The 15,531-nt window shown below is 38.5% G+C and overlaps 1 protein-coding gene across 1 annotated transcript; it reads left to right on the top strand.

Annotated features, from left to right (window-relative positions):
• The first annotated feature begins 3,219 nt into the window (after positions 1 to 3,219).
• Positions 3,220 to 15,309, top strand: LOC119914979 (potassium voltage-gated channel subfamily H member 8-like). Its single transcript, XM_038734523.1, has 12 exons — positions 3,220 to 3,249; positions 7,105 to 7,339; positions 7,967 to 8,124; positions 8,437 to 8,638; positions 9,226 to 9,420; positions 9,800 to 9,999; positions 10,260 to 10,509; positions 10,599 to 10,813; positions 12,433 to 12,698; positions 13,417 to 13,508; positions 14,086 to 14,162; positions 14,965 to 15,309. Exons 1-12 carry the CDS (start codon positions 3,220 to 3,222, stop codon positions 15,130 to 15,132), a joined length of 2,088 nt encoding a protein of 695 aa, XP_038590451.1. The 3' UTR covers positions 15,133 to 15,309.
• The last annotated feature ends 222 nt before the right edge of the window (positions 15,310 to 15,531 follow it).

Genomic DNA, 15,531 nt, shown 5'->3' with positions numbered 1-15,531 from the left:
TGAAATGTGTGCTTGCCAAAGTTGTACTGTGTGCATTTTTGTGTGTATACAGATGTGCATCCGTTCTTTCCTCCTCCCCTTTTCTTTCTTTGATCATCTGCCTTCCTCTTTCACTCCTCTTTTTAATCACATCTGTCTCTGTCTCTGTTTCTCTGCTGCTCTCTATTCCCCTCTCTCGTTCTCTTCCGGGCGTGGTGGAGGTAAATAGTATGTGTATGAATGGTCTGTAACTCTGATTAGGTCCTAAACCATTCTCCCACACAAAAAATGACTATACACTGGTATGCACAACCATACCCTCACTCACGTTTGTTTTTGGGCCTTACATCATTTAAACTACTACACCAAAGACAAGTGTTGCAGTATGAAAGTCTTAAATAGCAGCTATGAAATCTTAAAAGCACCGCATACAATATTGATCAAATTGTGTCAGACTTTCTTATGAAAAGCCACCATATAGAATGTGTGGGAATAAGATTAACTGGATTATATTCACAGAGGGTATCAAACATGTTACATGTGTCTCTTAAAAGTTGTTAGAAATAAATATGAAATATTTTATTCTTTGATTTTGGGGTGCTTGAAAAGTATCAATCCTGACAACAACTCACACATTTGAGTTCAGGACAACTAGGTAGGTGGACAGGTAGGTAGGTTTATTGTCACAAAATAACAAGTTATAGAGTGAAATTGTGTTTTGTAACTCCCTTCTGCTACATACTACTAGGACTAATTTCATAAACTGATACTTGAGGTGCTATAAAAACACATTTCTCCATGACTTCTGACAACTAGTACATCACTACATGGAAAGCATGGAAAAACGACTGTATCAAAAGAGAAATAGACTTGCTGAAGATTAAATGACCCAACAAAGTTCCAATTGAATTCACATCAACCAGCCACAGCATTAACGTGTTGGTTATCTGTTTATTTCTAAATTAAATTAATAGTCAGTGGGGTTTTTTCTTTGTTTTTATGATGCTGCTGAAAAATAGTGTTTATGGGAGTGGCACCGCTGAATACTGTAGGAAAGCACAACTTTATTCACTGATTTTGCTGAAACTGGATCATATTTGATGGAAAATATTATCTGGCTTTCTCTCTGATGTCTCCCGGCTGTTCTGCCTCAACTCTGTGATTTAAGGAGATTCCTGATGGACACATGGCTTTAACTTACTTGTTGCTGTTGAAAGTCAGCTAACTAGCTACCAGGATGAAAAGAGCCAAACCGGCAAGAAAAACACCTTCGTACTGTGTTCCCGGTGGTCAGACTGGCCTCTCTGTCTGTGCCTTTTTATATCCAGTTCATGGTCTGTGCCCGGGTCCGGCTGCCGTGTGTTCACTCACTGAGCTGAGCTGGCATCAGTCAGCACAAAGTCTGCATGACGGGGTGAGGGCGTAACCACAACATTCAACCACTACACTGATCACCACAGATCAATTCAATTCAATTCAAATTAGCTTTATTGGCATGAATGTAATAACAACATTGCCAAAGCATCATATATCCAACATAAGAACAATCATCCCCATACATTTCAGTAAACAAGTAATTAAAGCGTAAAGTAATCAAAGCATATGTGTGTCTGTGTAAAAAAAAGGAAAAAAAAGAAATTTTAATAAAATAAATAAATAAAACAGTGAGCGTGTTTGTGTGTGTTTGTGTGTGTTAAAAATAAAATATATTAAAAATAAAATAAATAAAACAGTAAGCGTGTGTGTGTGTGTGTATGTGTGTTAAAAAATAAAAAAATTAAATAAAACAAATAAATGAAACAGTAACGTGTGTGTGTATATATTAATAGACAAAAAAATATATATATATAAAAAGAATTAATTGATTAAAAATAATAAAAAGAAAAAAGAAATCAGTATCAAATGTAGAAACAAAACAATTACTAAAATATCAAATGATCAAAATAATAATAATTTGAAAATCTGTACAATTATTTGTTAATCTGAGGTTCCACTGGTTGTCCTCACTTCATGGCATGAGGAGACATATTTTGCAGCAATTATTTCTCCCAGTAAATAGGGGAGTTTCTGTGTGTCTGATATGAATTCGAATTCGGGGTATATTTGGGAAATGTTTGCAAAGTGTTTTTGTCTTTGTGTTTTATATTTAGAGCATGAGGTTAGAAAGTGCAGCTCTGTCTCTACCTGTCCCCTGTCACACTGGGAGCAGAGTCTCTCCTCTTGTGGTAGCCAGCTCTGTCTGTGGCGACCCTTTTCTATGGCCAGGCTGTGTTCAGTCAGTCTGTATATTGTCAACATTTTTCTTAATTTGGGACATTTTATTGTACTCAGTTAATTTGCCAGTGTGAATTCTCTTTTTAGGGTCAGATAACATTGTAATTTACTTTGTGTTTTGGTCGTTTCTTTCCAGTATTCAATATATTTTTCTTTCTGCTTGCTGATAATTTGGTTTGGTCTGGTGTTGCTGTCCTGAGGCTGTTGGGGACTTACTGCAGAGAGCCTCAGGACCAGCTGGCTGAGGGGACTCTTCTCTGGTTTCAGCTCCTGGTATGTTAGGGCTTTGTGATGATATGTCTGGGGGTTAACTGAGTTTAAGTGATTGTAAAATTTAAGTGATCTTTTCTGTATTTTTAGTAGGAAGGGGTATTGGCCTAGCTCTGCTCTGCACAGGTTATTTGGTGTCTTTCTCTGCACCTGCAGGATGCTCTTACAGAACTCTGTATGGAAAGATTCTATGATTGTTTTGTCCCATTTGTCAAATTCGTTATTAAGTTTTGGCCCCCAGATTTCACTACCATATAGAATTATTGGTTCTAGTACGAATAGGAAAATTTTCAGCCAGATTTCAATTGGAATATATATTTTAATGTTTCTTTTTATTCCTCAGATCCCTCACTAGCTGTGGTTTTTACAGTTTTTCAGTTTTTCTGTTTAATAGAAACTTTGTGGTTAAAGTAATCTGATTAAAAGTAATCCCCATTTTTACAAAATGTACTGTAACGGAATACAGTTACTTTATTTTTGTATCTTGATTAGGAAACGCCCTTACATGAAGCCTAATCCGTTACTCCCCAACCCTGACCACGTTTTAAATGCGGACTTTATATTTAATTGTAGATAACCATAGCAATAGCACTTGCACTTCAGGACAGTTCTTTCTAGGTTGTGGTTGTAAAAAATGATATAGCTTTACAATAACTCTACATTAAATTCACTATAAAAGAAAAGAAAAAGGAACAAATGGCAGCCCGTAGGACAGTTTGGCTTCAGGTAAGTTAAAGGATATAATACTGTACTTTCCGAGTTATCCTGTGAAATAAGTTAGCTAATTAAGATGCTTGTTAATTAATTCAGAGCAATCAGCTACAGCATTAAAGTGTTGTTTATTTCCAAATTAAATATAGTCACAACAGTGTTAAACTAATAGAGATGAAATGTACAATCATATCTGGGAAGAAAAGATAAGACACAAATAGGCAGAGGTAAAGCAGAATAGCAGTTTAGGCCTAACATATAGTTATATATTTTAAATTATTTGTTTACATTCAGTAACAGTTTGACCACGTTTTAAATGCAGACTTTATATTTAATTGTAGATAACCATAGCAACAGCACTTGCACCAGTTCTTTCTAAAAAATAATCTAGCTTTACAAAAACTCTACATTAAACTCAGAAAATTGAACAAATGGCTGCCCGGTGGACAGTTTGGCTTCAGGTAAGTTAAAACAAAATAACATTGTACTTTCAGAGTTATTCTGTGATATTGGTTAGCTGATTATATTGCTAGTTAATTAACTCAGGGCAAACGCCACTCTAGTCAGACACATCCACTAGGGATGTGGGAGTCAGTTTATCAAGCAGGTTATAAAATATGATGCATTGCCTCTATTTAGTCTATCTGACCCAAGAGTATATAAAGTTCCAACTGGATTCACCTTGACCAGCTACAGCATTAAATTGCTGTTTATATTTTAATTTCCAAATTAAATATAGTCACAACAGTGTTGTGAGATGAGATGAAATGTACAATCATATGTGGTAAGAAAAGAAGATGAGAGAAATAGACAGGGGTAAAGCAGAATAGCAGATTTAGGCCTAACATGTTTTAAAAAAAATGACGTATACATTCAGAGACAGTTTGACCACATTTTAAATGCAGACTTTATATTTAATTGTAGATAACCATAGCAACAGCACTTGCACTTCAGGACAGTTCTTTCTAGGTTGTAAAAATAATCTAGCTTTACAAAATTAAACTTACTATAAAAGTAACGTTAAAGAAAAAGGAACAAATGGCTGCCCATTGGACAGTTTGGCTTCAGGTAAGTTAAAGGATATAATACTGTACTTTCAGAGTTATCCTGTAAAATAAGTTAGCTAAATAAGATGCTTGTTTATTAATTCAGAGCAAACACCACTCCAGACAGACACAGACGTGGGAGTTTTACATATAAACAGTCAGTTTATCAAGCAGGTTATAAAATATGATGCATTGCTAAAGATTAATTTAGTCTATCTGACCCAAGAGTATATAAAGCTCCAATTGGATTCACCTCGACCAGCTACAGCATTAAAGTGTTGTTTATATTTTAATTTCCTAATTAAATATAGTCACAACAGTGTTGTGAGATGAGATGAAATGTACAATCATATGTGGTAAGAAAAGAAGATGAGAGAAATAGACAGGGGTAAAGCAGAATAGCAGATTTAGGCCTAACATGTTTTTAAAAAAATGACGTATACATTCAGAGACAGTTTGACCACATTTCAAATGCAGACTTTATATTTAATTGTAGATAACCATAGCAACAACACTTGCACTTCAGGACAGTTCTTTCTAGGTTGTAAAAATAATCTAGCTTTACAAAATTAAACTTACTATAAAAGTAACGTTAAAGAAAAAGGAACAAATGGCTGCCCATTGGACAGTTTGGCTTCAGGTAAGTTAAAGGATATAATACTGTACTTTCAGAGTTATCCTGTAAAATAAGTTAGCTAAATAAGATGCTTGTTTATTAATTCAGAGCAAACGCCACTCCAGACAGACACAGACGTGGGAGTTTTACATATAAAACAGTCAGTTTATCAAGCAGGTTATAAAATATGATGCATTGCTAAAGATTAATTTAGTCTATCTGACCCAAGAGTATATAAAGCTCCAAATGGATTCACCTCGACCAGCTACAGCATTAAAGTGTTGTTTAGCCTATGTTTATTTCCAAATTAAATATAGTCACAACAGTGTTAAACAATAGAGATGAAATGTACAATCATATCTGGGAAGAAAAAGAAGATGAGAGAAATAGACAGGGGTAAAGCAGAATAGCAGATTTAGGCCTAAAATATATTTTTTAAAAACAACTTGTATACATTCAGAAACACGTTTTAAATGCAGACTTTACATTTAATTGTAGATAACTATAGCAACAGCCTGCGAAATAAGTTAGCTGATTAAGTTGCTAGTTAATGAACTCAGAGCAAATGCCACTCCAGACAGACACTCCACCGGGGACCTGCCTTGTGGGAGTTTTACATATAAAATAATTTATCAAGCAGGATATAAAAGATTATTTGCTAAAATGACCCACCATTAGGCCTACATAAAGTTTCACTTTGATTTACCATAGCCAGCTACAGCATTAAAGAGCAGTTTATCTGTTCATTTACATATTAAATTAATGGTCACAACAGTGTCAAACAATAGAGATATAATGTACAATCATATCTGGGAAGAAAATAAGTTGAAAGAGAAAAATACAGGTTTATAGCAGATTTACATATTAAAAATCACTAATATTCAAAAACAATTGGAACAGTTTTAGACAACTTTATATTTAATTGTAGGTAACCATAGCAACAGCATTTCTTCAGGCCAGTTAGCCACTATGAAGAATAGGCTAACGTTAATCACTTGGAAAAACATTAAGTAGTATTTTGGGGTATACATAAAAGTCTAGGGAACCTCTGCAATAGCCTAAAAGGACAGACTTTATTCATTGCTCAAGACCAAAGCAGGCTGGGAGATGTAGTTGAGACAGTAAGCTCTGGGCTGCAGTGTGAGTTAGTGAAGTGCAAAGACCAGCTGTGGCTGTGTGACATGCAGTGAAATATTTGTCCATGCAGTGCTGGGCTTTTCTTTTCTAATCATTTGGATGTGCTTGCTGACTGCCTCGAGTGCCAGTGGTCAGATGGGTGTCCTGACCTCTGTGATGGAAGGCAAATGAAATAAAAGTCCATCTTTTGCTGACATAGCTTGAACTATCATTAAAGTGGCAACAGTTGTTGAAGGCAGTCAGCAAGGTCTTTCTTCTGGATTTTCCAGAGTGGTTACAAACATCATGAAAGCCATTGTTCTATGTCAAGCAGCCATGATCAATACAGTTTTGAATTTTATTTCACTGGGAATAATTTGAGCATGATTACTCTACTTTGTTATTCTCTGGCATTTCTCTTATTTTTGTTACTACAAGAATTAGTTTCAAATAGTCAATACCCTCAACTAGGCATCTTCAGAGCCCTTTTCAGGTTAAGACTTCATTAACCAGACTTCTTGTTGCATGTTAATGAAGTGGCCACAATGTTACTGGATACTGGACACCTCATTGGATTCCAGCTCATTTGTCTCCCCTTTCCCTCTCACAACTTTCAAATTGCATGGCATTTGGAGGGATGAAGTCAAGCCAAGATGAAATTATCAGGTGTCAATGTTGGTAATAAGTTTAAACCTCACTGACCGTAGTCCTGTCTATGTCATTTTTGTATTGTTAATGCAGGGCCATTTAAAAGGTTTATCAGTGTCAATAGGAAGCTGTCAAGGATATATAAATAGCAGCATTACCATATCTGTACACTAGAGCAAAAGAAATTTATATTATCTGGTTCTGCAAAATCCTGGCACTGCCACGGCATCATTCATTTTCACAACACTCCACCTCGTGATCATCTGGTTGTCAAGTTATTAATTTCTACAGCTTCTCTAATGTGCTTTGTTTGCTTTTGTATATTTTAATTGTAAGGTTGAAAGTCAAGAACATTGGTGTGTGTGTGTGTGTATAAAACATAGATGACTGTGTATATGTTTTTACCAATATATTGTTGCACTTACTATACCTGTTCTCTTTCAGAGCATAATTGAAAAGCCTTTGATAACAGAGGTGGAAGTAGTGCAGAAGTCCCGCTTCATCCTGCTCCACTACAGTATGTCCAAAGTCCTGTGGGACTGGTTAATCCTTATAGCCACTTTCTACGTGGCTGTCATCGTGCCCTACAACATCAGCTTCACTATATACGATGAAACCGCCGTAGAAACACACTCCACTGTCGCTACTGATGTTGTCGTGGAATTTCTCTTTATTATCGGTGAGTGTTGAAAGAAGTTTTTCACTAACTACTAGGTAGGACCATCATCAAGCCAATTCTATCTACTAAAGTACTAAAGTGAGTCAAATCAGCTCTCAAAATCTGAATCAAAATAACATTGTGGTTAAGTTTTTTGTGTTGTCATGTGGTGACATGAGATTTTCAACGAGAGAAACTGAGACATGAAGTCCTCCAAGTTACAGGCAGCCCTGGTTTTATAGAACCTTCAGGATGTCTGAGTTTCTCCCAGGGACTCCTCCTGGTCGATAATGCCAGGTTAACCTCCAAAGGGAAGCACCTAAGGGATGAATTGAGGTGGCTTAACCTCAAAATGATCCAGTAAAGTGTTCTGTTCTTTGCCAAAGTTCTGTAATTATTCCTGTCTAAGAAAACCTATTCAACTAAAACCAGTTGCTCCTACTTGCTCAGTATGGAGTATGGATCATGCCATTATTGCCATTATGTACTTAAAATGAACTTGAAAGAGCTTATGCTGAGCTGCTTTTCACTGATTTTAGCTCTGCTTTCAACACTCTTCAGCGATACCTTTTAATTCAAAAACTTCACCAACTGGATGTCTTTCACTCACTGGGGTAGGGAACTTATCTTCAACCTCTGTATTTGCAGACATTATCCTGAGCTTCCGCACCACCTATATCAACCAGTCAGGGAAGGTGGTGTATGACTCACGCTCCATTAGCAAACACTACGCCACCACCTGGTTCTTAGTGGACCTGGCTGCTTCCCTGCCCATTGATCTGCTGTATGCCGCCCACATCCCAATGGTGAGTACAACTGGACAACAATATCTTCAGCCGTCTTTTTTTCACTGCCCTCCGCGGTTTCTGACACAAGCAGCAATTTCCCAATGTATTGCCTTTGGGAATACAGTACCTTACATTGCACAAGGCTGCTACTGCCTGCCTGCCTGTGTGATGAGTACTTCCAAAATAGTGATAAGCAAATTTGTTTGAACAAAACATATCTGTATGTATACAGTCAAAGTGTGTTGTAAGATATAACATGGCAAAGGGATTCACTTTATTCTTCTTTCTTTTTTCTTTTCAATTCCCCCCATACTTGCCCCTCCTTTTCAGACCTCCTTCACCCACCTGCTCAAGACGGTACGCCTGCTGCGTCTCCTTCGTCTGCTTCAGAAAGTGGATCGCTACTCTAAGTACAGCGCCATGGTGCTGACCTTGCTAATGTCTATGTTTGCCCTGCTGGCACACTGGATGGCCTGCATCTGGTACACGATTGGACACAAGGAGATGGAGGACAGTAAGACCTGGCACATTGGTAAGTCTTATTAAAGCTGTTGAAGTATGAATGTCAGGTTTGGTGTTTCGTTCAGCAAGGGGGGATTAATATTTCCTTAAAAGTAATAGTTCAAACAGATTTTTACCATGTGCAAGTATTTATAAATTGTCTTCATTGTGCCTTCTGACAGGAAATAAATGCAATATTTTATTAAAAGCACAGTGCTGACTATCCAGACTTGATTCAGTTACCCATTGGTGAAAAATCCAACAAATAAGAGAGAATAATAGAGTTGACTTTGCCAATACAGTGAGTAGACATTTGTTGGGTCCCCAATCAGCTATAAATACACATGGCTCACCCATTGGGATGTCTCGCTCTGCTCACTCGTGACAGCCACCATACTCTGGCACTCTAATGACAACTCAAACAAGATGAAAAGCTGATATAAAAAATGACACACTAATGTTTTGTTTGTGTCACACACATGTACTTTTGTCTCTCTTAGACCAGGTAAACCATTTACTATTAACTGTAGCTCTGAGCTGACTTGTGCCACACAGACATAAAGATAATATGAATCATAGTCTTTGAACATTATTGTCTCATCCTCTACCTCCTTCAAGGGTGGCTCAGTGAGCTGGGCAAACGTATGGAGACTCCCTACACCAACAGCACGGTGGGTGGCCCGACGGCGTACAATGCCTACATCACCGCCCTTTACTTTGCCCTGAGCAGCCTGACCACTGTGGGCTTTGGCAATGTCTCTGCCAACACCGATGCTGAAATGATCTTCTCCATCTGCACCATGCTTGTCAGTGGTACGTCTGACAGGGTTGGATGGTTAGGCTGGCCTTTAAGTTAGTTGCCATCTTTATATAAATATAAACAAATTATTTTAGCTGAGGTGGCAGAGTTTATTTTTTATTTAGACTGCTTGTCAGAGGAAGTAAATTAACAGTGACAAATGTAGATTATTGGGTAACGATATACTTTTATTTTATAGCAGCAAAAGAAGTGAAAAATAAAAGTCACCTTAAAAAGTAAATTTTTCTATTGTTGCTATTTAATCCATTCAAATTGTAATAGCCAAAAAAAAACAGCATTCAGAATGTAAAAGAATATATTTTTTTCTAGAAATACAAATATTCAGAAGTAATATCAACATTTACTTACTATTTGTTTCCGTCTCCCACACAGTGCTGATGTACGCCCTGGTGTTCGGTAACATTTCGGCCATCATCCAGCGTACGTACTCACGACATTCTCTCTACCACACACGCATGAAGGAACTAAAGGACTTTATGCGTATCCACCATCTGCCCCACCAGTTAAAACAACGCATTATGGAGTACTTCGAGACTACATGGTCGGTCAATAATGGTATAGATGTCAACAAGGTAGGTATCCCTTTCATTGTTGTTGACATGTAATACTTTGTACATTGTACTGTCTGTCCTAAAGACATTTCAGGGTAATGTTTGGAAGGCATTTGAGCACTGAAAGCTGTTCTGCATTCCACTGACAACCCTATGTAGCTGTAACTGTAATGATCTTTCACAATACATGGCATTCAAAAAAGGGTAACTTGTGGCTACACAGTTTATTCCCTAATTATCAATCAGCGTCACACCTCATTACATCTGTCACACATCCCCAGCTCCTGCATGACTTCCCTTTTGAGCTGCGGGCTGACATCGCCATGCAGCGGAATCAGGACATCATCCAGCTGCAGGTTTTTAGGGGGGCCAGTCGTGGTTGTCTGCGCTCAATCTCCCTCCACATAAAAAACTCCTTCTGTGTCCCCGGGGAGTACCTCATCTGTCAGGACGACGTGCTGCGAGCCATCTACTATGTCTGCTCTGGGTCTCTGGAAGTGCTGAAAGATACGATGGTGCTGGAAAGATTAGGTTTGTCTTGTGGTCAAGTGACTTTTTTTTGGCACAAAGTGTAGTGTAAAGTGGAGCAAAAAAGTGAATATGTAGTGTTTTGATTTTAGAAGCAGGGAACCTGATTGGATCTGACCTTCCTGAAACAGACCAGGTCATCAAGACCAATGCTGATGTTAAGGCGCTGACATACTGTCACATTCAGTATATCAGTGTGCGTGACCTGAAAGATGTGCTGGTTCTCTACCCCGAGTATGCCAGTGTGTTTGCCTCACACATCCAAGACAACCTCACCTACAACCTGCGTGAGGACAGCCAGGATGAGGTACTAAATATACACTCACACAGAAAACATGATTAAAAGTAGGCTTCCTTTTCTCACAATTTTAAACCTGTGTCATCTATTTAAACTTTTTCCCCTAATTCCAAACTCAACACTGCTGAAATCGAGCCTACCAGCCCACAAACCTTCATCCAGTATCTTACAAACGTGTGTTGTATACAGTAAAAACACTAAACCCAACCTGATGCCAGTCACTTTGAATTGAAAATTACATTTTTTTCCATTTACATGCTCTGTATGAACTACTCCTTGATAATTATTCTGATCGACTTCAAATTTGGGAATTAAATTTAAAGACCTCTGTGACGGTAAATTGAAAAGCTTTAGAGGTTTCATCAAACGCCGTTGGCGTGTCGAAGTTTCAATGTTCCGAAATAAGTACTAACAGATTCAATATTTCTAAATAAGTAACTGGCACCTCAATCACACATTGTCAGGTCTTTTCCACATTTCACATGTTTGTTAAGTGCAGTGTCCAACATTCAGAGCTGTGTAAGCCGGCCTATCCCCGACATTAATGTATTCAGGCAATTCAGTATTCTGTTGCTTGGCTGTGTGAAGCTGAAGGTTATCTTTGCTCATTTGGCATCTTGCTTGTGAAACAAAAAGTAAAAGTATTTAAATAACATTTATTTTAATTATTCCTGCAGCCCAATGCCACAGTTTAGTGTGAAGATTTATGTGAAGTGTTATGTATTCCAATAACACCAAAAGAATTGAAACAATTTATTGCCTTGTGAAAAATAAACAAATTATTAATGAAACTGTGCCATAAATATATACTTGAAACCAGTAGCATAGAAAACATGCACATTGTGGCATAGTTTGCTTTGCTGTTGCCTGCTCCTGTGATATAGTGAATACTAAAGAAGACCGTGGTCTCTGTGTGAACTGATTTTTTTGTAGAAAAGTAAAAATGTTGTTGAGTTAATATATTTGTCTTATTTAAAGAAATGCCCTTTTTTTTCACTTGAGCCCCTGCCCACCACAATGTCTGTGCACGTCCCTGCTTGTAAGTGATAATACATTTCCAAAGCTTGTTTTTAAAGTATATTATAGTAGGCAGGACCAGGACCAACACCAGTTGTTGTATATCATTTCCTGGCTTTTAGTGGACATATGTCTGGGTTTTCAAGGTAAATGTGCCATGTTTCTGGTACATGCTAAATTACTACTGAGTACTGTAGGACAGTTTGTGCAAGGACTCAGTAGCTGGAGTTAGCTTGCTAACTTGGTCAGTAGCAGGGAAACCTTATTAGCTACTTGTCTCACTATATGCTGAATGCCACACCTTATTTTTTTATTATTAAAATACAGTTTACAGTGCTTGTTTGGTCTATTAATCAAGCCACTTAATGACACCCAATTCACCCAATTCACAAGTACACAGGCAGCCATGGGTAGAGCCTAATAGATTTGTAACGGGAGTGTGATTAAAATATCATCAGCTGTAACTATTTTTTTTTATTTAACATGATCCCAGTATTTCAAAGTATTTAAGTAACATGTAATTGTTATTCCAGTATTTCCAAATTCCAAATAATCAGGCACATTAGAAAGTGTACAGTTATTAATGCTGCACATTGCATGCTGTTTTTCAGAAACCCAGGCTCCCCTCTATTGTGGAAACACAAGGGGATGAGTCTGACAACTCCGTCCACCTCCCTCCAGCAACACGCTCCCATTGCAATCACCTGCTGACCAGCTGCAGCAGCCTTGTTGGCCTTCACAGGCAGAGCTCAACCCCTCAGTCACCGTCAAAAAAAGAGAACAGCACCGCCCAGGGAGAGTCAGCGGCTGAGCAAAAGCCTTCACAGCGGCTTATCCCAACTGTCACCTGCTTTGGACCCCCAGATCTTGGTCCCAGGTATTGTGAAAGCTGTGTCAAAGTGTAATGAGTATCCACATGTTAGTGTTTTTCCTTCTTTTCAGTGCTTTCCCCCACAGACACTGAAATTTTAAAGCATTGGGAATTTGTGTCCAGTTTAAATTAATTTGACCATGGTTTGCTTAATAACCACACCAATATACAATGATGCATCTTTTTCTGTGTTTGTTATGATGTTGTTTAAGTGTTGTCAAACAGTCCCCCTTTACTACATGTCTTTCTTAGATACCCAGTATCAACCTGACACTGGTATCTAACGGTATAGACCACATCATGTCTATATATTTAAGAAGAACAAGAAGATATTTTATTTACCCTAGTTATGACAGCTGTAGAACGTGTTTTAGAACTGTACACCTAAAGTCATGCTTCAGAAACCTGCACCATCTACTTGTATGTTGGATTACATATCTCCGCAAATTTCACTGCATTTCATTACCAGAGCACCCTATCCTCCTGCCCAAACCATCTGTATTCATAATGTAATTATACCTAAGTCATCCAGTAAGTCCTAGATATGGGAAAGTGCTGGTTCAGAGAGCTCAGGTGTCGCCCCTCCAGGCTGGGCTCCTCATGTTCAAACCAACATGGGACTCTGCAGCTCTCATTCCTGGGTAATCTGCTGGCTCCGGTGTTCACTGAAAAAGCTCTACTGTTACATTAACTCCAGCTTTCCTCATCTTCACCCCTTCACCAGGGTTGTGGAGAGAACTGAAGACCATGGACACATGTTCCATTTCAACATGGAGCGCACCGGGCCTAGGGCCAGTACAGGAGGCAGCACCCACGGTAAGCCAAACCATCACCAGTTTTTTAGTTTTGTGGCCATTCTACAGCGCCTCTCGGAGGATTGCCTGCATTTTGTTTGGCTTTTTTCTAGTTTGTGCCTCACTGATTCCACAGAGTTGCGAGATATATAGACAATATAATACATATTTGTTGTTATGGCATTTTTAATGTATCTTTTTCTATTCTATATTTACGTTCTTGACTTGCCTTTCTTTTAATTCCTCTTAATATGTTTTTGTATGTAACACCAAGGCAAATTGGCAAACAGTGAAAACCTTCTTGGTAATAAAACATATTGTCATAAAAATCAAATGTTATAAATAACAATAATACATTTAATAGCACAGTAATAATAAATAAGTACTATTTTAAATAACACATACAATAGTACGCTTCCTGTGATTAGTTTGGTGTTCACACCAAAAATGAACTGCTCCAGAGTTCACATGACAGCGGTCCTAGACAAACTGCACCAAGGGGGAAAATGTCCAGGGTTCGGTTCAACCGGAATAAACAAAGCTGGCCTAAACCTGCCCTAAGTCAGCTACTTAATGTTTTCTCCTCCTCATTTGTCCAGAGTCCACTCAGGCTAATGTTACTCTGCTGCTGGAGCCGGAGGAGGTCGGACAGATCATTAGTCAACTCAACAACAAGGTAAGGTATAGCCTCTTGACCTAAATTAAAACTGATTGGACCAAATGAAATGGAGCCCGAAGATCTTTGAGATCCAAATCAACTTCTGTTTGTAAAGTATTGTGGAGAGACTGAACATAAAATTCCGGAATCATAAATGAATTTGTAATTAGAAAATTCAATCTTCATGCTATTTCAACATTAAAATATGATTTCCTGTTTTTGTCTTTACAAACGGATTCTCTGACATCTTCAGTGCAGACCAACAGACCAACAGAAACTCATGATCTTTATTCATTGATACATTCTGGCTTCTCATGCAATAAACAGCCATGGTTATAGATTTACAGGGGCAAACATACACGGAAATCAAGTAGACTCACTTTCTGCCTATCTCAGTCTGTCCTTAATTTGAATATAAAAAGAGCGAAAGCAGGTGCAGCCAGAGGTTCCAGATGGACGCTGGTATGTGCTGTCTGAAGTTAATATTAATTAATCAGCAGGTCTGGATTGCACGTCTGCAATCCAGATGAAAGTCAGGAGTGTTGATTTGACAATCTGAAGAAGAAAAGAAAACTGTTTGATTACAACCTAGCTCTACTTAGTTCGTAGTCCTTCTCTGACCCCCTTTCCAACTTGCTTCACTCTCTTGTTCCCAGTTTTCTTCCCTATTTGCGTCAGTTACCTCAGTCTGTGTCCCTCTGGATGTCACTAATGCATAAGAAGCCATTTCTTAGAGTCACAGACAGGATTATAAATTGCCTATGCATGTTAGGATAGGTCTTTTAATGTTACAACTAAACGATGTGCTCTCTCTGTCCAGATTGAAAACCTAAATCAGGATTTGTATGAACTCACCAGAGGCCGGTACCACCAGATGCATCTCCTCCACACCCACGCATCTGTGCATCACTACAGAGACTCCCACGACTCATACCCAAATGGTGTCCAGGCCTCCCACAGCCCCCCAACACAGTCCACAATCCTTTAACCACCTCCACAACGATCCTAGGAGCCATGAAAGTGCAAGCCAGACCCTCATCAGCCAGTCCCAGCTCACTTTGTGCCTGCAGCCTCCCTGTGATGGTGATGAATACTATAGCCTTTCGTCCAGTGCCCCTACAAGTAGGCATACATCCACACACAGCCTGCAAGACTCATCATCCAATTCTTACACCTCATCTACGAAATCGAGGACTCACCCCCCTCAATCTACACTGTGTCTGCCTCTCCATCCACGTTGCCAGACCACCCTCTTGGATCCTCCCTATATTCAGGATCACTGTGATCGGATGCTGTAGAGTCCCACCTTTCACTCTGCGACCCATCTGTCATAGAACTCATCACATAACATTGATTTTTTATTGTTTTAAATTGAATGTTTTTTTAT

The sequence above is a fragment of the Micropterus salmoides genome, unplaced genomic scaffold, assembly GCF_014851395.1.
Source record: "Micropterus salmoides isolate LMB-PRFRI ecotype aquatic unplaced genomic scaffold, ASM1485139v1 Ms_hic_scaffold_20, whole genome shotgun sequence".
Classification (NCBI taxonomy): Eukaryota; Metazoa; Chordata; class Actinopteri; order Centrarchiformes; family Centrarchidae; genus Micropterus; species Micropterus salmoides.
Note: the sequence above shows the minus strand (reverse complement) of the source record. Positions and strands in the feature narration are given on the sequence as shown.